Here is a 25,223-nt window from a genome sequence, read left to right as displayed (position 1 = left end):
CATGGGTTTGCCCTTTTAGCCTGGGCCAGCACAATTGAGGGCTTATAATATATCTAATGCATCATTATGAAATTCTATATAACATGACATTAGACCAGTGTTTCTCAAATTTCCCATCTGTCAAATGGAAAACTGTTTTCCATTATTACACTCTTAAGAAAACTTTTAAACATTTTTTCCTAATTGCTACCCCCATGAAATTTTAATGTGACACATATATAGTATCTCTTTATGCATTGTTTGTGTAATCTATGTTTTAGACCTAAAAAGAGATTTGTTTTGCCCATTAAGAACCAATTTTCGGGCTAAGAGTATAGCTCAGTAGTACAATAATCCCTTGGTTCACAAATGCTTCTGTTTAGAAACAATTCGGTTGACAAATAAAAACATTCTGCAAAATTTTGCTTCCATTGACAAACTCCACATTGAGTGATAAATACAACCACAGAATCTTTCCCATACAAACACAAACGCAGCCATCTTCCCCCAAATCGTAAAACAAATTAAATTTGTAAACCAAATGTTATAGCTTGTGTCTAGGTGTCCCCCGCTAAAGCCTCATGGAGTCATAGGTGGGAGTTTTTTTCAGAGGTAGCTGGATCTAGAGTGTGTGATGCTAGGATTACTAAATTAGTCCGCTGATTGTCTTGGCATAGTTCTGAGTGTGGATAATGGAAAGGCCCACTCTGGGGATGAGTGCTACTCAACTTAAGGGTATGCAGCCTGGATAGAAAAGACAGAGAGAACTGCTGTGGTCACTTGCTCCTTGCTGCTTTGCTTCTTCACTATTTTGTTGCTTCCTACCCACCATGACCTGTTTTTCATCTGCAATGCTCCTTTGCCATGCCACCCTGGCTTTGAGCCAGCCAACTATGAGTTGAAACCTCTACAAACTGTGAGCCAAAAATTCTTTCCTCCTTTAACTCTAGATGTCAGGTATTTTGTCTCAGCAATGAGTAAATAACTGCATAGCTTGCCTAACATGAGGCCAAATTCACACACGCATGCACATCCACACACATACAGAGGTGGGTGACTATCTCTAGGCTACCCCTTATCTACTGCATACATATCACCTAGGAGCTGATGTCCTGTTAGAATGGTGGAATGGCCTCTTAATGGTGCAATAGCTCAAGAATAATAATTTTGCAGAGTTGGCACACTGGCCCAGATGAGACATTATATGATGTTTACATGGCCACAATATTCCAATAGGTAGATTCAAATATTGGTTATAATTCCGAGAGGTAGAAAACACAGGTCTGGGAAACAAGCGGTGAATGGCCTCTGTCACGATTCCCACTGACCTACTTGGGGAATTTGTGCTTCCCATCCCTTCAACTTCAGGCTCTGCTGGACTCCAGTTTTTGGCTCAAAGAGGTTTGCAGGGAGTATAACTACCAGGGAGATAAAAAGGGTTCCACTAAAACTGTGGCCAACACCTCCAGCCACTAGACTAGCAAGAAAGGAATAACCATCCCTTCAGGATTAAGTGATTATCATGAGTCAAAAGGGGTAGGGAGGAATATGTCTGGAGCCTAGGAATTTTTCTGGGGTACATCGTTATATTGCTGTCTGGTGATAAACATAAATTGGCAATTTCAGCAAACAAGGTCTGACAAGAGTTTGATAACTGCGGCTAAGACCCTACACGGTTGATGATCTTTGGGGACAAGAGTTCTTGCTATCAAACAACCTAGATAATCAGAACAACTAACCAAATGTAACAGAAATCTACAGCATATGTGTGGTTTATTTTATTTGTTTTGTTTAGGGTATCTATTCATGAATTCATTCAGTATGGTGTACATGATGTCCTAATAAACAATATGAAATCAGCTTGGGCTACCATAACAAAATACCACAGACTGAGTGTCCTCAGCACAAAAATTCATTCTTCTGACATTCTGGAGGCTGGAAATCCAAAGTTGATCAACATGTCAGTAGGGCTGGTTTCTCCTTAGGCCTCTCTCCTTGCCTTGCAGATGGCAGATGGCCACTGCTCATATCATTTATGGATTTAGGACTGTCTGTAGCAACAGGACTATAGCTTGCCTGCTAAACTTCCTGTTCTCTCTCTCTCTCTCTGTAAATTTGGACTTGAAAGGGACAGGATGGAATCAAACTAATGTGGCCACAGATGGATCTGAGTCACGCAGGGCCAAGACACTGTCAGTACCCATCTATAAACCTTCAATGCCTGGCATTTCTGTAAGCACCCACCCAACTTCCACCTGTCTGTGTCTTGGCCTGAGCACCCTCTCAGACTTCTAGAACCCATTCTTTGACCAAAAATGCCAGGAAAGTAACACCTCCCAGGAGCAGCCTTCAATCCCTAACTGACTGGACTCCCCAGCAGGACTGGGCTCCCCAGCAGGACTGGGCTCCAGCTGCTCACCAGGTAGCTGGCTTGATAATGTATGCTTTTTGCTGTCCTTACCATCTCTATCTCACTTCTTCACTCCCATATTGGTGCTTTCTGGAATCACTCCTGTAAGGACCAACCCCACTCCCCACCCCTCGTAAACACACATGCTTCCTTTCACAGAGTGCCTTGACTGCTCTGTGACTCAGGCAACTACAGGTTTTTCCCAGCAAGCTTGAACCCAAGCCAGAGCCTGAAGCACTCCCAGGTGCTGACAAAGTGTTTAGATTGCTGACCAAAACAGGTGAAGAAACTGACCAGAGCCCTATAAGAAAATTCCCTAAACTTGAATATAAACTCTGTACCCTGAACCCCTCACTGTGAAGAGACCTAGTCAAACATCCTCCTAACTGCAGTACACTTAAGTTCCCCTAAAAGTGCTTTGAGTATGTTACATGCATATATTGGTGAAGTAACATTGCACTTGATACATGACTTCCCTAACCATAAGTTTGTTTTTCTAGTCTAATAACTGAAAATATGACAAGGGTGGAGGTCACATAAAGCTTTGAAGAGAAAACTTTATTTTACTTCATATCAAACTGACAGAGCAGTAAAAATACTATTTCCCATTTATGAAACACTCTTAAATCAATTACACTCACTGATAGAAAAGGGAAATCCCTGAGGAATTGCCAACAATAAATAATATATTTTAAAATAGACCATTCTGAGTGTATAGGAAAATTTCCTGAGCCTGTTCAGTTTGAGGAAGTCAGTAGCCCTTTGCAAACTTGAATTTTTCAAAAGGATTTCCAACTGATGCAAATTTCTTGTCATTATGAGAAGCTGCCACTTTCAGCAGCACTTCATATTAAAAGAAGGAAAAGAATCAAATCTTTTAATCAATTTATCCATAATCCTGGGAAAGCTATTGCACCAAGCAGGAAAGGAAAATATTTGCTTTTTATAGTCACATTGAGCACAACATACCAAATAAGTAGCAGTGCTATTTTACCTTGTTATTCGTTAAAATTTATAATTTTCTCAGTGTGCAAATGTTGTATGAAAGGTAACAACTTCCCTCCTGTTTCTGAGTAACAAAGCAAGATGCAAATATTTGCAAAAGAGTTAAGATTGACTCTTTAAAGATTACAGGGTCCAGCAAACAAAAGATTCTCAGTGAAGATCCAGGACTGAAAATTGCCTTTGGAACTCTTAAATTCTCTTGAGGGGTACTCAAAATACTATATTTCATTGATTCTAGAATCCTTTTATCACTTTACCATCTCAAATTCAAGTAGGCTTGGCCATGAATGTTACTCGTCACAAGTTAACTGACAACTTCCCTACCCAACCTTCTTAGTGGTACACAACATAATGGCATATTTTACAATCTATGGTTTCTTACATTAGATTAAATATGCTGCTCTATAGTTCAGTATACAGTGATTCATATAAAAATAAATCTAATATTTAAACCCTGGTAATTTTCTCAATTCAAAAAATGCTGGCAAAATTATTTATTTTAAATTTTAGCATAGGCATCACAGCCTTGTGAGTTAGAAGAATGGTAATACAAAATGAGCTTGTGCTCTAGATCCAGTTCTATCTCTAATTATCTGGCACAACTGTAGGAAAATTGATTTCACACTTCTGGGCCTCATTTCTTCACCTATAAAATGAGAAAGTGCAATCAAATGGCTTCCAAGCCTTCCAGCCTAAAAGGAAGGTAATTTTAATCTCGCATCATGTAGAGAGTGTGTCAATGTGGAAATTCCATCACCACGCTGCCCAAAGCCAAAGGAGATTCTTCTACAGCTGATGCATCGACTCCTCTCCAGCCACACTGTCCCCTCCCCCAAGAGCCAACATTTGAATACACAGAGGCCATATTTCCCAAGCAGGAAACACAATTCCTTCACAACCTTAATAAATGACTGGGAAAGAATAATCCTTTGATCTGGAGCATTTTGTAAACATCATCAAAAAAACTGCAGAACTCTACTAGCTTAAGTTGAACTAAATGTCTACTATAAATTTAAAATATCAAGAAATTAGAGCAGGGGTTCACTTCAGCCTTCTTGATTGACAAAATTTGGCTACAGATTCTGCTGCTCTGGGTGCCTCGATCCATCCCATAGAAGCACTAGGTGGAGATAGCTTTCTTTTCTGAAAAAAAAAAAAAAAAGAAGAAATTTTATTTGAATAACCTATTCATGGCATCACCTGCTTCCACCTTGAGAGTGTATTCAACAAGCATAAGTATGCTTAGCCAAGGAAAACAAATGGAATGATAATAACAGCAGTGCTTTATGATAAATAATTTATGTATTTATATTTTGTGTGTATTTTTAAATTCAAAAATTATCATCTTTTCCTAAAGATGTTAGAATTTAGAACAGAATTAGCTGCTAAAATCAACAATTGCAGAACAAATCACAAATTCCTAAATCTAAATTTCAATTTCAAAGCTTCGTTCAAACTATTTTAAATATTATAATAAGTTGCTATTAACTACACTAAGCTTCTTTTTGTTTTCTGAAACTCAGACAATTATACATGTATATGTTAGCTCCTATTAATTGAGTGAGCACAGATATTAAAATTATACAACTTGAGAAAAACAACTCAAGTAACCATGTAGGGATCAGCATCTTCATAAGGTATGATCAAAAATACTTGTCGAGTGCCATCCAAAGAAAAAGCAGGTTCGTAAAAACATTAGTATATAGTCATCTACCTTATTCACCAGATCTGGGATCATGAGAATTCTGGCTCTTCTCCAAAGTCAAAATGACCGTGAAAGGTAAAGGTAAACATTTTGAATTGATTTAGGTCATTGAGGCAGTCAGAACAGCACAACTAAAGACACTCAGGAAAAAGGACTTCCAAGACAGGGGTGGGAGTACACATCTATAATCCCAGCACTCTGGAGGCTAAGCCAGGAGGATCATCACTAGTTTGAGGCCAGCCTGGGCTACACAGTGAGTTCAAGACCAGCCTGAACTAAATACCGAGACCCTATCTCAAAAAAACAAGAGAGAGAGAGAGAGAAAAGAAAAGAGAAAAAGGACTTCCAAAACTTCTTCAGAAAATGGCAAGAATGATGGGATGGATGTGTTTGAAGCAAGGACGAGTGCTTTGAGGGAGATTAATGACTATGTGTCTTTTACTGTGATTAATTTGCTTAATTTAAACATTTACTGTATTTTTCTATCACATCATGTATGCTTTAACCAAACAGGTAACGGCAGGAAATAAAGAGATAAAAATATAAAAAGAAACTCTTGGCACACCCAATTCCCTGCCCCATAAGCTATCATCTGCCCAGTGTCCCACAGAGCAGGTTTCACTCTGAATCTTAAGTCATAGATCCATTTATGGTGTTTTTGCTCTGCCTCTATAATCAAGGCTTTGTGTCTCTCTGTGAGAAAGAGGGAGGCTTATGAAATGAAGAAGAAATGATGAGTGGTTGTAAAAACTGCAATTTATTTGTGGGACAGAAAGTTGTACCTAGTTAGAAAATGAACAATTTTGTCTTCAATTTCCAAATTTACTTAAATATTAAATATATTTCCTAAGCAATTTAAAAACGTATGTTTAAGGGTCCAGGGATTTAGCTCAGTGGTTCTGCCGCCTGCCTTGCAAGCGCAAGGACCCGAGTTCGATCCCCAGTACCAAAAAACAAAAACAAAAACAAGTATGTTTAAACATAAATAAAGTTTGCAGCCCCACCCCCACCCAACGCTCTCTAAGCTTCAGCGACCGGCCCGGTGAGACTAGCAGCTTGAAGCTCCTGGAGACGTCCCGGGCCACGCCCACGGCATGGTGAGGTTCACTTAGCCGCCACCTCCAACGCTCAGTCATGTCCCCCGCCCCCGCCCCCGCCCCCGCCCCCCGTGCGCCTCCTACCTTCTGGCTTTTCTGCTACTTGGTCCCACACTACAGAGGCACAGGAGATTACAAAGACCCTTGTCCTGAGCGCCTCAAGATAGAGCAGAAGTTAGTAACAGAAAGAGGGCTTCTCAGGCTCCTCGAAGAAAACTGAAGCTCAGCGGAAAAGTAAAGAGAATCTCTACAATAAAGGCACATCCAGACCACTGTACTTGGTCTGCTGCTGGCTTGCTGAGACTCATTGACTTGTATAACCACAGGGATTCCTACGTTGCCTACTGTGACAGAAGAGACATACCCTGAAGGAGGCCCATAATTTCTATTGCTATTTGCAAAAAAGAAAAAAAATTTTTTTCTCTTATTTTTAATTCTTAATTTTTACTTTTTTTCTACTTTTCAAAGTTTTACTTTTCTTTCTTTTATCTTTTCGTTCTCTCTCTCTCACTCATTCTCTCACTGTCCCACATTGCTCCTCATCTCCCCATCTGTTCCTTTCTGCACTGAATTCGGATTTCTCCCTTATTGTTTTTTTCTTCTCTTTTTTCTTCTCTTGATTATCATTAGGTTTAAAGGAAAGTAAATTTGGTATCTAGCCTCCCTGTTGCTGTTAGGTGATTCTATTCACATCTTTGTTTTTACATTCTGCCATTTTCTCTTGCCTTTAACCACAACTTAGAGTTTGTGTGATCTTTCTGTGTCTTCTGGCCTCACCGCTAATCTTACCTGATCTTTCTACCTGTCCCTCCCTTCCCAGCTCCCTTTAACTCCCCACCCCGAAGAGGAAAGATGCTATATTGAAGAGTGTATTCATTATAAACGTATGTTGGGTTGGTCCTCAGTTTTAATTTAACTCACATAGTTAAAAGGGATAGATTAATAACTACCACAAACTCTCATTTTCTAAACTGTGCTTGATGATATGGTATTGCTGACTATGTCATTTGGGCTAACATGTTGTGATTGATCTAATTAGTTTTCCTTCCTGGTATAAGAAAAATATAATAGCTTCAGAGTCATTAGAGTCTCAAAACCCAAACACAAGCTATATCTGGAAGACACCTCTGAAAAGCAATGATTCCACAAGGGTTTTAAACACAAGCAACAAAGATACCTACATTAAGCAATTTTGAAATATCAACCCAGGAATTAAACCAAGGACAGTACCAAAAACAAAAATGAGAAGACACTTAAGCAAGGCACAAACGCAGGCTTCCATGCCACAAAAAGGAAATTCTGGGGGAAATGAGGGGGAAAAGTCTGATAAGCAACCACTTGGACACCCTGATCTGATAGCACAGGAAGTAACAAAGCAGATGCATGAGGCTCTAGAAAATTTTAAAACAGAAATAATCTCCCAGATAAATACAGACATGGTGAGCAGAGTGAAAGACATGATTAGAAGCTCTAGAGCAGAAACAGATAAGAAAATAGATGAGATCAGAAACATGCTGGAAGCCATGAATGGCCAGCATACGAAAGAAATGGAAAACATGATCGCCCAACATAAGAAAGAAATGGAATCCATGAAACAGATTCAAACAGATATTCAGGAGATTAAAAACTCCATTGAGGGGCCAGGGATTTAGCTCAGTGGTTCCGCCACCTGCCTCGAAAGCAGAAGGACCTGAGTTTGATCCCCGGTACCAAAAAAAAAAAAAAAAGTGGCCAGGGATTTAGCTCAGTGGTTTCGCTGCCTGCTGTGCAAGCACAAGGACCTGAGTTCCATCCCTGGTACCAAAAAAAAAAAAAAAAAAACCTCCATTGAAAGCATGCAGAGCAGACTAAGAGAATCTGAAGACAGAATATCAGATATAGAAGATAAGATTGCGGTTAAGGAACATGAAAAATCTTTAAGAGATTTCTTAAAGATAGTAAGGGACCATGAGAAATCATTCCAACAGCTGCTAGATGATGCAAAGGAGAATAACATAAGACTCATAGGAGTCCACGAAAAAATAGGAGAAAGTACAATGGACATTAAAAAAACTGTTCACAGAAGTAATAGTAGATAACTTCCCAGGCAGAGGTAGAGAATTGGACGTACAGATAAGTGAGGCATATAGAACTCCAACCAGCCACGACCGAAAAAAAAAAAAAATCAACACCTAGACATATAATAGTGAAGATCCCAGAAACTCAACAGAAGAACAAAATTCTACAGGCAGTTAGAGAAAAGAAACAAAGCACCTACAAAGGAAAGCCCATCAGAATCACGGCAGATTTCTCAACACAAACCCTCAAATCAAGGAGAGCCTGGAGTGAAGTATTTCAAGCCCTAAAAGAAAATAACTTCCAACCTAGACTGTTGTATCTGGCAAAATTATCTTTCAAAATGGATGGGGAAATTAGATACTTCCATGACAAAGAACACCTGAGAAATTTCATGAACACCAAACCAGCACTCCCAACAATTTTAAGCAATATCCTAGAAAAAGACAATGAAGGTCACAACTCCATGAGGCCCAGCAGAGAGAAGGCACCATGCAAGGTAAGACACTAAAGCGAAAGGGGGGAAGGTAAGAAATAAAAGAGCCAACAAGAGTAAAACATCATGACAAGGATGAGTCAATATCTATCAATTATATCTATCAATGTTAATGGCCTCAATTCACCAATCAAAAGAAATAGACTGGCAGAATGGATTAAGAAGCAAAACTCAGCAACATGCTGTATACAAGAAACACACCTAACTCAAAAGGAAATCCATAGACTGAAAGTAAAAGGATGGAAATCAGTTCTCCACGCGATAGGAACCCAGAAAAAAGCTGGCGTAGCAATCTTATTTGCAGACAAAGTAGATTTCAAACCAAAACTAATTAAGAGAGAAAAAGATGGTCACTACATCCTTGTGAAAGGAACAATCCAAGAGGAAGAGATGACAATCCTAAATATATATGCACCAAATACAAATGCCCCCAACTATACAAAACAAATATTAATGAACATGAAAAACCAAATAAGCGCTAATACAATTGTAGTGGGGGACCTCAACATCCCTTTATCACAAATACATCAACTAGAAAAAAAATTAACAATGAAATTCTAGAACTAAATGAAGCTATTGAACAAATGGACTTAATAGATGTTTACAGAGTGTTCCACCCCACAAAATCAGAATACACATTCTTTTCAGCTGCAAATGGGTCATTCTCCAAAATAGATCTCATGCTGGTTCATAGGACATATCTAAGTAAATGTAAAAGAATTAGAGCTATCCCCTGTATATTATCAGACCATGGTGCAATACAATTGGAGATCAATAACATAAGAAACCGCAAAACTCCCACAAACACATGGAAATTGAACAACACCCTCCTGAACAACCAATGGGTGACAGAGGAAATTAAAGAAGAAAGTAGACAGTTTCTACAAGTAAATGATAATGCCAGTACAACATACAGGAATCTGTGGGACACAATGAAAGCAGTTCTACGTGGGAAATTCATAGCAGTGAATGCTCATATTAGGACAACAGAGAGAACTCAGTTAAATAACTTAATACAGAACCTCAAGCTCCTAGAAAAAGAAGAGCATAACAAACCCAAAGTTTGTACAAAAAAGGAAATTATAAAGATCTGAGCAGAAATCAATGCAATGGAGACTAAGAGAATGATACAAAAAAATCAATGAATCAAAGAGTTGGTTTTTTGAAAGAATAAATAAAATCGATAAACCTTTAGCCAACCTTATCAAAAAAAGGAAAGAAAAGGCTCAAATCCATGCAATTAAGAATGAAAAAGGTGCAGCCACAACAAATCCAGCAGAAATCCAGAGAATCATCAATATCTACTTTGAGAACTTGTACTCTAATAAAATGGAAAACACAGAAGAAATGGACAGATTCCTAGATACATATGAATTGCCAAAATTAAATGAAGATATAGAAATTCTAAACACCCCAATAACAATGAGTGAAATTGAAAATGTAATAAAAAATTTACCAACAAAGAAAAGCCCAGGTCTTGATGGCTTCACTGCTGAATTCTACAAGACATTTAAAGAACATCGACATTACTCTTTAAACTCATCAAGGAAACTGAAAGAGAAGCAAGGCTTCCAAATTCATTCCTGGAAGCAAGTGTTTCTTTGATTCCAAAACCAGGGAAAGACCCAACCCAAAAAGAGAACTACAGACCAATCTCCCTAATGAACATAGATGAAAAAAATCCTCAACAAGATACTGGCAAACAGAATACAGAGTGTCGTCAAGAAGATCATACACCCTGATCAAGTCGGATTTATCCCAGGGATGCAAGGATGGTTCAACATCTGTAAATCAATAAATGTAATACACTATATTAACAGAATCAAGGTCAAAAATCACATGATCATCTCAATAGATGGAGAAAAAGCATTTGACAAAATCCAACACACATTCATGATAAAAACGCTACAGAAAATTGGAATAGGAGGTCTTTATCTCAACCTGATTAAGGCTATCTAAGAAAAACCAACAGCCAACATCATACTAAATGGTCAAAAACTGAAAACTTTCACGCTAAAATTAGGAACAAGACAAGGATGCCCACTATCACCACTCCTGTTCAATATGGTTCTGGAAACATTAGCCATAGCAATTAGAAAAGAGAAAGAAATAAAAGGAATAAAGATAGGAAAGGAAGAAGTGAAACTGTCATTATTTGGTGATGATATGATACTTTACATAGAAGACCCAAAAAATTCAGTCAAAAGTCTTCTAGACCTAATTGACAGATTCAGTAGAGTGGCTGGATACAAGGTCAACACTCAAAAAACAATAGCCTTCTTATACGCAAATAGCAGACCCATTGAGAGAGAAATTTGGGAAATAATTCCTTTTACAATAGCATCTAAAAAAATGAAATATCTAGGAATCAACCTAACAAAGGAAACAAAAGACCTCTACACTGAAAACTACAGCACTCTGAAGAAGGAGATCGAAAAGGATATAAGAAAATGGAAAGAGGCTCCCCACCTCCTTCCCAGGCTCCTAGGGCAGAGAAGCTCAGCTGGTCCCAGCACCCAGAAGGAAGCTCCCCCACTGCCATCCCAGGCTCCTAGGGCAGAGAACATGAGCTGCGTGGGTACCAGAAGCACCCCGCCCCCCCGTGGAAATGAGAAGACACATAAATAAGCCTCAAAAACAGACTTCCTACTGGTCACTTACAGCAACCCCAAAGGGAAACGAGATGGAACAACCTGATACTCAACCACCTGGACTCTCTGAACTGGCAACAAAAGAGGATCTGGGAAAAATGAAATCAGAAATAATTACTAAGGTAACAGCAAAGATTGTGCTCATGGTGCAAGACAGACAGGATTAATAAATCTAGAGAGGACAAAGATAAAAAAAATAGAGGAGCTGAGGAACATGATGGAATCCCAACATAGGAAACAAATGGAATCCATAAAACAGATACAAACAGATTTCCAAGAGATTAAAAACTCCATCAAAACTCTGCACAGCAGAATGAACCAATGTGAGGATAGAATTTCAGATATAGAAGATTGCAATTAGTGAGGAGGAAAAGAAAAATTGCTTTAAAATTGTAAGGGAACACGAGAAATCAATCCAGCAGCTGCTAGATGATGCAACGAAGAATAACATAAGACTGACTGGAGTCAATGAAGAAAGAGGAGAGAGTGCAGATGACATAAAAAAACTCTTCACAGAAGTGATAGCAGAAAACTTCCCAAGGAGGGGAAAAGAACTTGACATACAGATAAGTGAGGCATATAGGACTCCAGCTAGCCTTAATAAAAAAAAACTACACATAGGCATATAATAGTTAGGATTCCAGAAATCCAACAGAAGAACAAAATTCTACAAGCAGTGAGAGAAAAGAAACAAATCACATACAAAGGAAGCCCCATCAGAATCACAGCAGACTTCTCAAAGCAAACGCTCAAGGCAAGCAGAGCTTGGAGTGATGTATTTCAAGCCCTAAAGGAAAACAGCCTCCAACCCAGACTGATGTACCCTGCAAAACTATCTTTCAAAATTGATGGAGAAATAAGACACTTTCATGATAAAGAGCACCTCAGGAACTTCATGAATACCAAACTGGCACTCCAAAAAATTTTAGACAATACTCTAGGAAAAGACAATGAGGATCACAACCCCAGGAAACCCAGAAGAATGAATCCATTGGGCGTGACAAATTAAATGCAAAGGGGGAGAATCCAACAAAAAGAAAAAGTCATGACAAGGCTTTTGAAACTTTTAACTTCATCTCCCTAATGAGTGTATAATTCAATCTTGTTATTGTACTGATTAGTATTTTTCTGATTCTAGAGTTCCACACCTTTCCTTGTGCTATACTGGCTATTTATCATCTTCTTATGTCTACATTTGAATTGGGTTGTCTATTAATGAGCTCTACGAATTCTTTATATATTCTGGTCATGGGTTATATGCATTGTAAATATGGTCTTTTAAGGACTACTTTTCATTTTAATGATGTCATTTAAAGTTCTAAATTTTGATGGACTCTCATTTATCAATTTTTTTCTTTTATACATCATGTTTTTTGTATCCTAGGTAGTTCTTGCCTACCCTGAATTCATAAATATTTTCCCTTATAATTTCTTCTTAAAGTTTCATACTTTTAGGCTTTCTTATTTAGGTTCATAGATCCCTTCAAGTTATTTTCATGTATGGAAATAAATGGTTGAGGTTAATTTTTTATATACGGATACCAGGTGTTCTAGTAGCATTTGCTGAAAACACTATCACTTCCTCGGCTCTTGAATTGAGCTTATATTCTATAAAATGGTAATGTTAAATAATCTTTCAAAACTCAGTGGACCATATATGTGTGGTTCTATTTCTAGATTCTCTGTTTTATTCAATGATCTATATGTCTTTCCTTATACCAACACTGCCTTGATTACTGTAGCTTTAGAAGTCTTAAAATTAGGTACTAAATGTTTTACAACACTGTTTTTGTTTTTGTTTTTAACTTTTCTAGGTCCTTCGTACTCCTACATAACTTTTAGATTTCAATATCCAATTCTTCATTTATACCAAGTATATGCAGACCTGAATTTTCATATATACCTTGTGTTTTCTAATCCTGCTAAATTCAAGTACAAGTTCTAGGGGCTCCTAGAGATTTCTTAGTATTTTCTCTGTAGATGATCATTTCATCTACATATAAAGATTTTGCTTCTGCCGTGCCAATCTTGTCCTAGTTGTGTCATTTTATTGCCAGACTATTTTGGTGGGGCCTAGGTTTCAAAGTTTAATGGACAGATAAAGAGTAAGCATAGCTTGGGCTGGGTATTTGTCTCAGTGGTTTTGCTGCCTGCTGCTCAATTGCAAGGATCCGAGTTCGATCCCTGGTACCAAAAAAAAAAAAAAAAAGAGTAAGCATATCTGCCCTTGTTCCCCACCTTAAGGAGAAAGCATTGTATCTTCTCCATTCATATAAGGCGTTCTTGCTGGAAGTATGGAGTACATGTCTTTAATCTGTTGAGAAGGTTCTGTTCTACTTCTAGTCTCCTGATAGCTTTTACCATGAACAGCTGGTGAATTTAGTCCAATACTTTTTGTCCAACTAGTGACAGGATCATATGGCTTTTTCCTTTCCTCTGTTAAAAAGATTACTTTTGGGGGGTGGATCTTCCAATGCTGAACCAACACTGCCATCCCTATAATAAAACCACTTTCTACATCCTGCCAGATCTGACTTCTAATAGTTTGTTTTGTTAAACAAATTTCTATCTATGTTCATACTTTTTTCTTCTATTATCTTTATCCAGTTTTAGGATTAGCACAATGTTGAGTTCCTAAAATGAGGGGAGAAGTGTTCCTTCTTTTTTCTGCTTTAATTGTTTGATATAATTTATTAGTTAAAATGTTTATGAGCCTGCTGTTTTCATATAGGTAGGTTTTCAAGCTAGGAATATACTTTCTTTAATAGGTGCTATTCAAATTTTATATTTCCTCCAGAGTTAGTTTCATTAATTTGTCTTCCAAGTTACTTCTTAGAAGTTGTCAAATTTATTTCAAAACAGATTTTTGTAATATGCTTTCTATATCCTTTTAAATTCTGTAAAATCTGTGGTAATGTCTCCTAGATCTTAATATTGTAATTTAAAAATGTATAACTGATACTGTGTAACAGGAAGAAAAGGTCTAAAAAAGCAGAGGAATTGGGAGGGGTAGGGGAAGGGAAAAAAGGGAAAGGAAAAAATATGAGAAGAGGAAAAAAATGGAAACAAGTTCTTTGCAAATAGGGAAGGGTGGAGGGGGTGAAGGGAGGGCAAGGGAAGGGGGAAAAAAAAAGAAAATGGAAAGATATCCCTTGTTCCTGGGTAGGAAGAACCAATATAGTGAAAATGGCCATACTTCCAAAACTGCTATATAGATTCCATGCAATGCCAATTGAAATTCCAACAATATACTTCACAGAACTAGAGAAAACAATCCCAAAATTCATTTGGAAACAGAAGAAACCTAGAATAGCAAAAGCAATTCTAGGCAACAGAGACATGGCTGGGGGTATCACAATCCCCAACTTGAAACTATACTACAAAGCTACTGTGATAAAAACAGCATGGTACTGGCAAAGAATAAGACCCAAAGATCAGTGGAATAGATTAGAAGATGCAGAAACAACTCCAGACATACTCAGTCATCTCATCTTTGACAAAAGAGCCAACCACCCTCATTGGAGGAAAGATAGCCTATTTAATAAATGGTGTTGGAAAAACTGGATTTCAACCTGTCAGAGATTAAAACTAGACCCATACCTATCACCATGCACTAAACTAAGATCAAAGTGGATTAAAGATCTAAATATTAAGTCAGAAACACTAAACTTGCTGGAAGATAAGTTAGATAGAACTCTTGATGACATTGGCATAGGAAAAGACTTTATGAACAAATCTTCAATAGCACAGGAGCTAGCAAAAAGAATCAACAACTGGGATCTCATCATATCAAAAAGCTTCTGCACTGCAAGAGAAACTACCAACAGAGCTAAGAGACAATCTACAATGTGGGAAGAAATATTTAGCAGCTGTAGCTCAGACAAAGGTCTACTATCAAGAATATATAAAGAACTGTAAAAAATCAGACCTCCCAAATTCAAAGACCCAATCCAAAAATGGGCATCTGAAATGAACAGACATTTCTCAAACAAAGAAGTAAAAACAAAAGCAAATTAATATATGAAAAAATGTTCAACATCACTGGTCATTTGAGAGATGCAGATGAAAACAACACTGAGATTCCACCTCACCCCAAAAAGACTGCCTATCAAGAAATCAACCAATAACAAATGCTGGCAGGGGTGTGGAGAGAAAGGAACCCTTCTCCATTGTTGGTGGGAATGTAGATTGGTGCAACCACTGTGGAAATCAGTATGGAGATACCTCAAAGAACTAGGGCTGGAAGTCCCATTTGACCCAGCTATTCCCCTGCTGGGTATCTTCCCCAAAGAATTAAAAGAATCATACCATAGCGATATATGTGTACCTACGTTTATAGTGGCACAGTTAGTAATAGCTCAAACTTGGAAACAGCCCAAGTGCCCATCAACTGGAAACTGGATAAAGAAGATGTGGGTTTTTTAATAAAATGGAGTACTACTCAGCCATAAAGAATGAGAAACTAGAGACATTTATAGCTAAATAGATACATATTGAGGCCATACTCTTAAGTGAAATAAATAGGACACACGTGTAAATACCAAATAGTTTCTCTAGTGTGAGAAACTGAAAGTGTAAATAAGGATGAAAATGATTAAAATGAATAATTGATAATTTGTAAGAAGAAAAGGTACAAGGGTTTGGGGATGGTGGAAGGGAAAGGGGAAAGGGAAGAAGGGAAAGGAAAAATTATGAGAAAAAAATGGAATCAAACTCTGTGTAAATAGGGAAGGGTGGAGGGGGTGAAGGGTGCACAGGTAATGGGAGAAAAAATAAAAACTAAGATACATCACGTTCTGGTACAAACACCCAATGATAAATGTAAATGTATTTTATACCTAAAATGTACCAATAAAATATATATTTTTTTAAAAAAATAAATAAATATAAATAAAAACTACCTAAGTATTTCTACCTGATTAAGACAATTTGATTCCTGCTCTATACAGCTTATTAGCTATTGGCAAAAAGAAGGTGTTTTGTTTTGTTTTGTTTTGCAGTTCTGGGGATGAACCTAGGGCTTTTGCACTAGGTTACATCCCCAACCTTTTATTTATTTATTTATTTTGAGACAGTCTCGTTAAGTTGCCTATGCTGGGTTCAAATGTGTGACCCTCCTACCTCAGCTCCCACAATGCTCAGATTATAGGCATGTGCCTCCACACCCTACACAAAGTAGGTTTTTTTCAGAGGACTGAAGCAACATTCCATGGGCTAACTTCCAAGTACTTTCCACTGGATAAAACACTGTAGGAAATCACCATAGGTTAAACCTGTTTTGTTTCATAATTGATAGTAAATGTTACCAACCTTTGGTACCGGGGATCGAACTCTGGTCTTTGCCCTTTCGAGGCAGGCAATGGAACCACTGAGCTAAATCTCCAGCCCGATAGTAAATGCTACCAATACCAAGCCAGGAAGGGTTCCAGAGAAGCCATTCCAGTTTTCTTATGACTTCCTGTATCTAGCCCACCCACTTCTGGTCACTTCCAGGAACACACGAAATCAGGGAAATGGAAATGGATCAATTCTTCAAAACAGTTTTTAGTCAAAGAAGTAGTACATTCTTATTGTGGACAAATTAGAAAACAAGATAACCAAAAAGAAATGTCACCTGTTTAAGAATACATCCTTTCAGATTTTTTCTTTGCTCATATACAGCTATATAGTTTTACTCCAGGATACGACTGTTTGGGTTTCTTTTTTTTTTTTTTAAGTGTCATATACTTTATAAGGAATTTCATTTACTATTGCTATTTTGGCTTCTGAGGCATTCCTTCACCTTTGTTAAGACTGATTTTGACTTGAGGCATGTTCCAAGCACCCAAGGGCCAAGAGAACCAGCTGCTGTGTGGGTCATCTTTGCAGCTGTGGTTGGTTTAGTAGTGTTCAGTTCTCTTCGGAAAATCCTTGTGGTTTATTAGTTCAGAGTAGTAATAATCTGGTGCAGGGTGACCCCCGTGGTGCTGTGGTATGTTTGGTGAGTATTACATCTACACTGTTTTCACAACTTCTTTTTACTTGACTTCCTTCTTTTAGGAGAAGGAGGGGGTTCTCTAAAGACTAAATGACTTCAACAGTGGGGATCTTGTGTGTTTTGCTTGTAAGCATGCCTAAACGTAAATTTCTAATAGCTGCAACAGACTTAACAAGAGCAGAGTCATAAGATAGTTAATGAAAAGGAAACGCCCTCATTCAAAAATGTACACAGTGGTTTCCCTTCAGCTTCCAGAGAGGCCACCCTGAAGGGAAACCACATCCACCAGTATGCTGGCCTGATGCAAGGGCTGGTTTCTTTGTGGTGGTGACATAAAGAAGCTTCAATGTCTTCAGAAACACAGTCACTGGTCAAAGTTCAACTTGACTGTGTGAAGATTAAAGGTTCTTACCTCTGGTATTACTGATAGAGTAAACTGTAGTCAGAAACCAAAGAATAATCAGGGTCATCTGCAAAGAGCAAAACATAGAACAAGTTTAGACTAATATTTTTTAATAATAAGATCTTACCTCTCTTCAAGCTAAGGCATTGCACTTAAAGATGGGGTGACTAAAAAAAAAATGAGGGGACCAGGGATTTAGCTCAGTGGTTCCACCACTTGCCTTGTGAGCGCAAGGTCTCGAGTTTGATTCCTTCATCCAAAAAAAAAAAAGGAGAAAATGTATCTGACAACAAAACCTACAATTGGTAGTCCTGACAACAAACCAAAGAACATTCTGGAAATCACTATTATGACTTTGCCATTTTTCACCCATCTCCAGATATTAGTATTCACACCAAAGTTATCTTCAAAACTGGACAAAAATGCAACCAGGCATTATCAAGTGGTAACAAGGTAACAAGAAATAAAACAAATTATCATATTATTCAAAGGTAATATTTAAGCCACTAAATTTTCTATCAGTCATTAAATTTTTACTGAGCTGCTAAATGTAGCATAAGATGTCCTCTTCCTCATTCCCCTGAATTTAGATAAGTGAACCTTTTTTCTGCTAAGAGTAAATATCTCCTGAGACCTACTCTATGTTAGGTGTTGAGAGTGATACAAGAAAAGACAAAGTGCCTGCCCTCAAAGATCTTATAATTATCAAACAAATACCAGTAACAAAAGATGCTAAGATGTGTGGTTTCTACCAGAAGTGTCACAGGAGTTGAGGAGAGACAGAGGTAGACAGAAAGAGAGAGATACAGAGAGACAGGGACAGAAAGAGAGACAGAGACAGAGAGAGAACAGAGACAGAGAAGCAAAGTCCATTACGGGGGATGAACAAAATATATAATATTAAATTCATGTTTCTGGATATCTTTACCATTTATAAATTATATGTTTATGTAATTCAAAGGGAACTGTATCTCAGTTCTGCTGTACTCCTGGTCCAAGTTAAAATAATCTTTGTTAAGACTGTCTTATAATGTTTCTTTTTGGTACATTAGCAGCTGAATTCTCTTGGATAAGCTGTAAAATAGATCAATTATCAACTTTCACTCTGACAAACTATATATAGTAAAATTCTAATACAGGTTTATTCTCTTTGGAGTTTAATTTGATATAATCAGTTTATTCCCCTTATTTCAAAATTCTAGTCATTCAATCCTAAAGAAAGTCTGACATAGGAATTTCAAAAGGCTTTTCTTAATGGCATACCTGGTAAACTTTTAGGAACTGGGAGAGGTCCTCTCCTATAAGAAATGAAAACCAAAGTATTTCAGATAAGATCTTATTATTTTTATAATATTCTACTTTATGCTACAAGCTTATTATACTCCAATGAGCTACTTTAATCAACTTAGGTTTCTGCATTGGAAAGTCAAGAAACCTCAGAAGCAAATGATCTGTACCTCTGACCTACTGAAATCCAAGGTGCAGACAGATGATGCTATGGGACACTATGAATAGTGGTCAGGAGCACAGAGCTCTGTCTCTGCAACCCAGGCAGGAAGGATTAAAATCTACCTGTGTGAGCAAGATTTACTGATCTCCTTGTGCATCAGTATCAGGGCTGGGGATTTAGCTCAGTGGTTCTGCCACCTGCCTTGTAAGTGCAAGGACCCGAGTTCAATCCCCGGTACCAAAAAACAAAACAAAACAACAATTTGTGCAGTATTTTCATATGTAGAATAGAAAATACAAACAGCTTCTACTTCATTGTGAGAATTAAATCAGCTAATTTGTATTGTTTTGAGCAGTGACTACATGCAATTCTTAAATATTGATAATGAGCATGCAACCCTCCCAAACATGCCCCATCCTTCTTAAAACTAATTGGAAAACTCAACAGCTTAGTCTTCCAGCTAAGTTTCTCTTCCCTTGGGATTGTTTATATGAGGGGCAGGAGACTTTCCTTCTAAAGGGCCCAATAATAAATGACTCAGGCTTTGCTGACCATACACAACTCTGTTGCAGTGCTATTGAGCTCTCAAGGGAAACCAATCACAGACAAAACATAATCCATTAAGGGTATTGTGTTCTCATAAAACTCTATATGAACACTGAAATTTGAATTGCATATAATTTTTACATATCATTAAACAGTATCCTTTTGATTTTCTTCAGCCATTAAAAAATGTAAAAACTTCTTAATTAAGCCCTACAAAAACAAGTAAATCAGATTTGTTTCACAGGGCACCATGGTTTGTTGACTCTTGCTTTCTACAGGCTATAAGAAAGGTAAAAGATTCACAAACAAGTAATGAATGATATCATTCAATCAAGACATAGTCTTCCTTGAACTATGACTAATTCATTTAACGTGTGTCCTAAAAGTGCTATGTTCAAAAAGCTAGCAGTGTTGCTAAGCAAAGGCAGTGTTGTATATGTTTAATCTTTAATGTTCTGAAAATGATAAATATGAATAATTTTTGTCAATTTAAAATAAACTTTTGAAATATAATATATATCTTAGAACATTTTTTCTTTTTCTTTTTATCCCCTCAGCACCGGAAATTGAACCCAGGGCCTTCACACTGAGCTACAGCCCCACCCCTTTTTACTTATTTATTTTTTTAAATTTTGATACAGGGTCTCACTAAGTCACTAAATTGCTCGACTTGGCTCAAACTTGCAATGCTCCTGACTCAGCCTCTCAGAGTGATAGGATTATAGGCATGCACCACCACACAGGGCTGTCTTAAAACATTAACAATAAAATAGTTAATCGAAAGTATTTTTTTTTCATGTGAAAGGCAGCTGGCTATTACCTTGCTAAATTAGTTCCTGTAGCCTTTCCTGGTGCAGCTGCATTCCGGTTGGGGCAGTAGAAATTCTCATACAGAATCGGTGCTAAGAGGAGCATCAAGAAACAAAACAGTTAGAAGCATGTGTTATAATTTGGTTCCAGAACATCCCCAGAAGGTCCATGTGTTGGAGGCCTGGTTTCCAGCGTGGCTCTATTGAGAGGTGGCAGAACCTTTAAGAGTCGGGCCCTACTGGGAGGTCTTCAGGTCAATGTAGGCATGGTCTCACAGAGGACTGTGACAGCCTGGTCTCTTCCTCCTTTGCTTTCACATCCTGGCCATGAGATGAATGATTTGCTTTGCCATACCTATACCACCATGATATGCTCCCTCGCCACATGCCCATAAGCAAAGGGGCCATCCACCATGGGCTGAAACCTCAAAAGCGTAAGCCAAAATAAACCTTTTCTCTTATAAGTTGATTTATCTGAGGTATATGTTACGATGACAGAAAGCTAACACAGCAAGTGTCTTATGTCCTCAATAACACTGGACAAGAAAGACAAACAGAATTGCCTATGTAACCCTGCCCACCCTGCCAACCCATTCACCTGGTGGAATCTGGCCAGTTTTGCGTTGATTCACAAAGTACTCAATGTCCTTCTCAATGCTGCACATTTCTAAACTCTTACGGACTTGTTCATACATCTAACAAAAAGAAGATAAATAATTAAGCAAAGGTATGCTGATGATGATTGTGACATGGTTCTTTAGAAATGAAGGTGTAGATGAATGGCTCTTTTTCAAATTACATTGTTTTGAAAAGAAAAAAATTCCCAAGTCTCGGATTTATATAATGGTTTGTCTCTGGTACATCTGTGCTATTAAATTTTTTAAAAGATGCCAGAAAATGTATTTTTGTGGGAATATAAAAATTTTGCTGGCCTGGGGATTTAGCTCAGTGGTTCCACTGCCTGCCTCACAAGCACAAGGACCCAAGTTCTATCCCCAGCACCAAAAAAAAAAAAAGATTTTGCTAAAAAAAATGTTTTAAAAACCTGATGGAACCAAATACTAGATACCAAATACCATGACATAAGATCAACAACACATACAACTACAAAGGCAATTACTTAACCTGAAAAAAAATCCTTCCATTCAATTCTATGGGCAATCAAGACATAGTCTTCCTTGAACTATGACTAATTCATTTAACGTTTATCCTAAAAGTGCTATGTTCAAAAAGCTAGCAGTGTTGCTAAGCAAAGGCAGTGTCTTCTAAATGGAATGTTCCATCTAGGTGAGAGTGGCTATTTCTTAGCAATGAAGCTTGTGATGATGTAAGATCTTGGAACTCAATTACTATTGCTTTGCCTAATACTGGATAATGGCCGTGGGAATGCTGTGGGAGAAAACCTTAAGCCCTGGAGAGACCATTACCCACATAGGTCAGTGTGCGAGTAATGGGTGCTGGCCCGAATGATCCTACCCCAGACTGGAACTGGGATTCTCATTCATGCTGTGACATCTCTATCTCCCAAAAATTAATCTGGGTTTGGGTTCCCTTCTCTGCTTTCCTGCCCTAACTCTGAATTTGTTCATTCTTTCTAATTATGGTAGCAAACTGGACCAGGAGTCAGGGAGATCACATGTTTATCTGGGTCCTTATATCAAGTCACAGTGTGGCCTTGAACAAGTCACTTTACCTCTCTGGATCTCAAATGAAAGCAGTGGAGTAGGATGACCTAGCAAGTGTCTACGGTTCTTTCCACTCTAATGAATCAAATATGAAGAGCCACAGTCCTTTGTGGATGCCTCTGACATACCTCATCACTTGTGACGCACTGTTGTGACAACTGATTCAAATGTAACCACAGTGCATTCCGTAAGAAGTTTATTCGTTCACATTCTTGAGCTTCAAACACCTACAGAAAAAAGAGCTATGAGTATCTATGTATACAGAGAAAAGGAGCATTCATTTAGATTGTGGTCACTTAAACAGTGTCAACTCTCAATTATCTGTAAGCTTATTGCTCAATTTATAGGATACTTCTTACCACCACCATTGAGGGAGCTCATAAACTCTTACCACAGACAAATAATACAAATGGATTATTCTGGTTTATGTCTAGATGTCCCCCAGAGCTTCATGCACTCATAAGTGGGGCTTTTGGAAGATTAGATTATGGGGGCATTACAGTTGACTTGCTTTTAGGAGGTAGGGTCTAGTCAAAAGAGGTAGGTCACTGAGGGCATGACCTGGAAAGGTGTATCTCCCTTCCTGGCTCCTTGCTTCATTTTCTGCTTCCTGTTCACCATGAGGTGAGCAGCCTTCCTCTGCCATGCCTTCCATTATGCCTTCCTGCCTTGGATCCAGTTGGCCATGGACTTAACTGTGAACCCAAATAAATTTCTCCTCCTTGTAAGTCATGGGTGTTGGGTAGTTTGTCCCAGCAATGAGGAAAGTGACTAAAACATGGATTCTAAAATCATATTAACACAAACAGGGTTAGCTAGAGTCCTGAAGGTAAGAAGTAATGAAGATCCCCCAGATGCTAACATTCTAACCTGAATTCCAGAAGACAGTTCTAACTGCCTGGGCATCTCCACTTAAGGAAGCCTGTCAGAGCTCCAGATTCATAACACTGCTCCCCCCACTCTGGGATGAATGTACTTGACAGAAAAGATGTCATAATTGTTCAAGCTGGTTAATAAGGAGGATGTGGGGGCCCTTGCACTTGTCTTTTATCTTTGAATATGCTTAAATTTTTCCTTAATAAAAAAAGTCAAAAGGGGAAGGGAAAAGGAAAAAAAGAGAATAGAAGGGGGAAAATGGAAACAAAGCTTCTGTAAATAAGGAGGGGAAGAGGGGATGAAGAGAAGGGAGGGGAATGGGGAAAAAAGAAAAATCAATATATATTATGTACAGATACAAATTCCCCACGATGAATGGGATCATTATGTGTATCAAAAGTGTACCAAGAAAATTAATTTTTTAAAAGTCAAAAATCACTGTCTGAACAATAGTTTTTTGGATATTAGCAAATGACAAAGAAGGTCACTACACACTGGTTAAGGGAACAATTCAACAGGAAGAGATAACAATTATAAATATATACATGCCAAATATTGGTGCACCCAACTTAATAAAACAAACACTAATGGAGGTTAAAAATCAGATGAACACCAACACAAATGTAACAAGGGACTTCAATACCCCACTGTCCAAAAAGGACAAGTCAACTAGACAAAAAACAAAGAACTATCAAAGTTAAACCAAACCAAACCTTCAAACAAATGGACTTAATAAATATCTACAGAATGTTCTATTCAAAAACAACAGAATATACATTCTCTCTCCAAAACAGGTCACATACTAGCAATAAAGCATGCTGAAGTAAATGCAAAAGAATAAAAATTACTCTATGGATATTATCAGATCAAACTGCAATGAAACTAGAAATTAGTGGCAAAAGATACCACAGAAGTTATGCAAACATATGGAAATCAAATAATACCCTCTTGACTAATCAATGAGTCACAGAGGAAATTAAAGAAGAAATTAGTTCCCACAATTAAACAATAATACCAATACAACATACTGGAACCTATGAGACACAATGAAAGCAGTCCTATCAGGGAAGTTTATAGCAGAGAATTCCATACCAGAAAAAGAGAGTGATCTCAAATATGTAACATAATCATTCACCACAAGGTCCTGGTAAAACAAGAACAATCCAAATCCAAAGTTAGTACAAGGAAGGAAATTATACAGCCCAAGTGCCCATCAACTGGAAACTGGATAAAGATGTGATTTTTTTATAAAATGGAGTACTACTCAGCCATAAAGAACAAGAAACTAGAGACATTTATAGCTAAATGGATGCATACTGAGGCCATCCTCTTAAGTGAAATAAATAGGACACACATGTATAAATACTAAATAGTTTCTCTGGTGTGAGAAACTGAAAGTGTAAATAAGGATTAAAATGATTAAAACGAATAATTGATAATTTGAAATAGGAAGAAAAGGTCCAAAGGGGTGGGGGAAGTGGGCGGGGAAGGGAAAAGGACACAAGGGAGAGAAAAAATTATGAGAAAGGAAAAAATGGAAACAAAGTTCTTTGTAAATAGGGAAGGGTGGAGGTGGTGAAGGGAGGACAGGGAATAGGGAAAAAATAAGAACCAAGATACATCATGTACAGGTACAAGCACCCAATGATAAAAGTAAACGTGCTGTATACCTAAAATGTACCAAGGAAAGAATTTAAGCAAAAAAAAAAAAAAATCAGAGCAGAATTTGATGAAACTGAGATTTAAAAAATACAAAAAATCAAAGAGCCAGTTCTTTGAAAGATTAAACAAAACAGACAAACCCTTAGCCAATAGTACCAAAATAAGGAAAGAAAAAAATCTAAATCTATGTAATTAAAAATGAAAACAGCAAAATCACAATGGGTTCTACCAAAATCCAAAAGATCATCAGTAGCTACTTTAAGATCCTGTACTTTAATAAAGTGGAAAATTCAGAAGAAATGGATAAATTTCTAGTTACATATGAACTATCAATGCTGAACCAAGAAGATACAAAAATCCTGAATAATCCAATATTAGTCAATGAAATTGAAGAAGTTAAAAAAGAGACTATCAACT

General features: G+C 37.6%; 1 protein-coding gene across 1 annotated transcript in view; it reads right to left on the bottom strand.

The window, feature by feature from the left end:
- Positions 1-2,928: 2,928 nt before the first annotated feature.
- Pstpip2 (proline-serine-threonine phosphatase interacting protein 2) overlaps positions 2,929-25,223 on the bottom strand; it is a 118,592-nt gene continuing 96,297 nt past the window's right edge. Inside the window, exons 10-15 of the mRNA XM_004855082.3 lie at positions 22,397-22,495; positions 21,182-21,278; positions 20,595-20,676; positions 19,042-19,076; positions 17,788-17,845; positions 2,929-4,537 (exon numbers count right to left, since the gene is read on the bottom strand). Coding sequence (XP_004855139.1) covers positions 17,796-17,845; positions 19,042-19,076; positions 20,595-20,676; positions 21,182-21,278; positions 22,397-22,495 — 363 coding nt within the window. The 3' untranslated portion in view covers positions 2,929-4,537; positions 17,788-17,795. The remainder of the gene's footprint in view (positions 4,538-17,787; positions 17,846-19,041; positions 19,077-20,594; positions 20,677-21,181; positions 21,279-22,396; positions 22,496-25,223) is intronic.

The sequence above is a fragment of the Heterocephalus glaber genome, unplaced genomic scaffold (genome assembly GCF_053883595.1).
Source record: "Heterocephalus glaber isolate CG9 unplaced genomic scaffold, H.glaber_assembly_v1.0 deba00000331, whole genome shotgun sequence".
In the NCBI taxonomy this organism is placed as follows: Eukaryota; Metazoa; Chordata; class Mammalia; order Rodentia; family Bathyergidae; genus Heterocephalus; species Heterocephalus glaber.
This window is presented reverse-complemented; position numbering and strand designations above follow the sequence as displayed.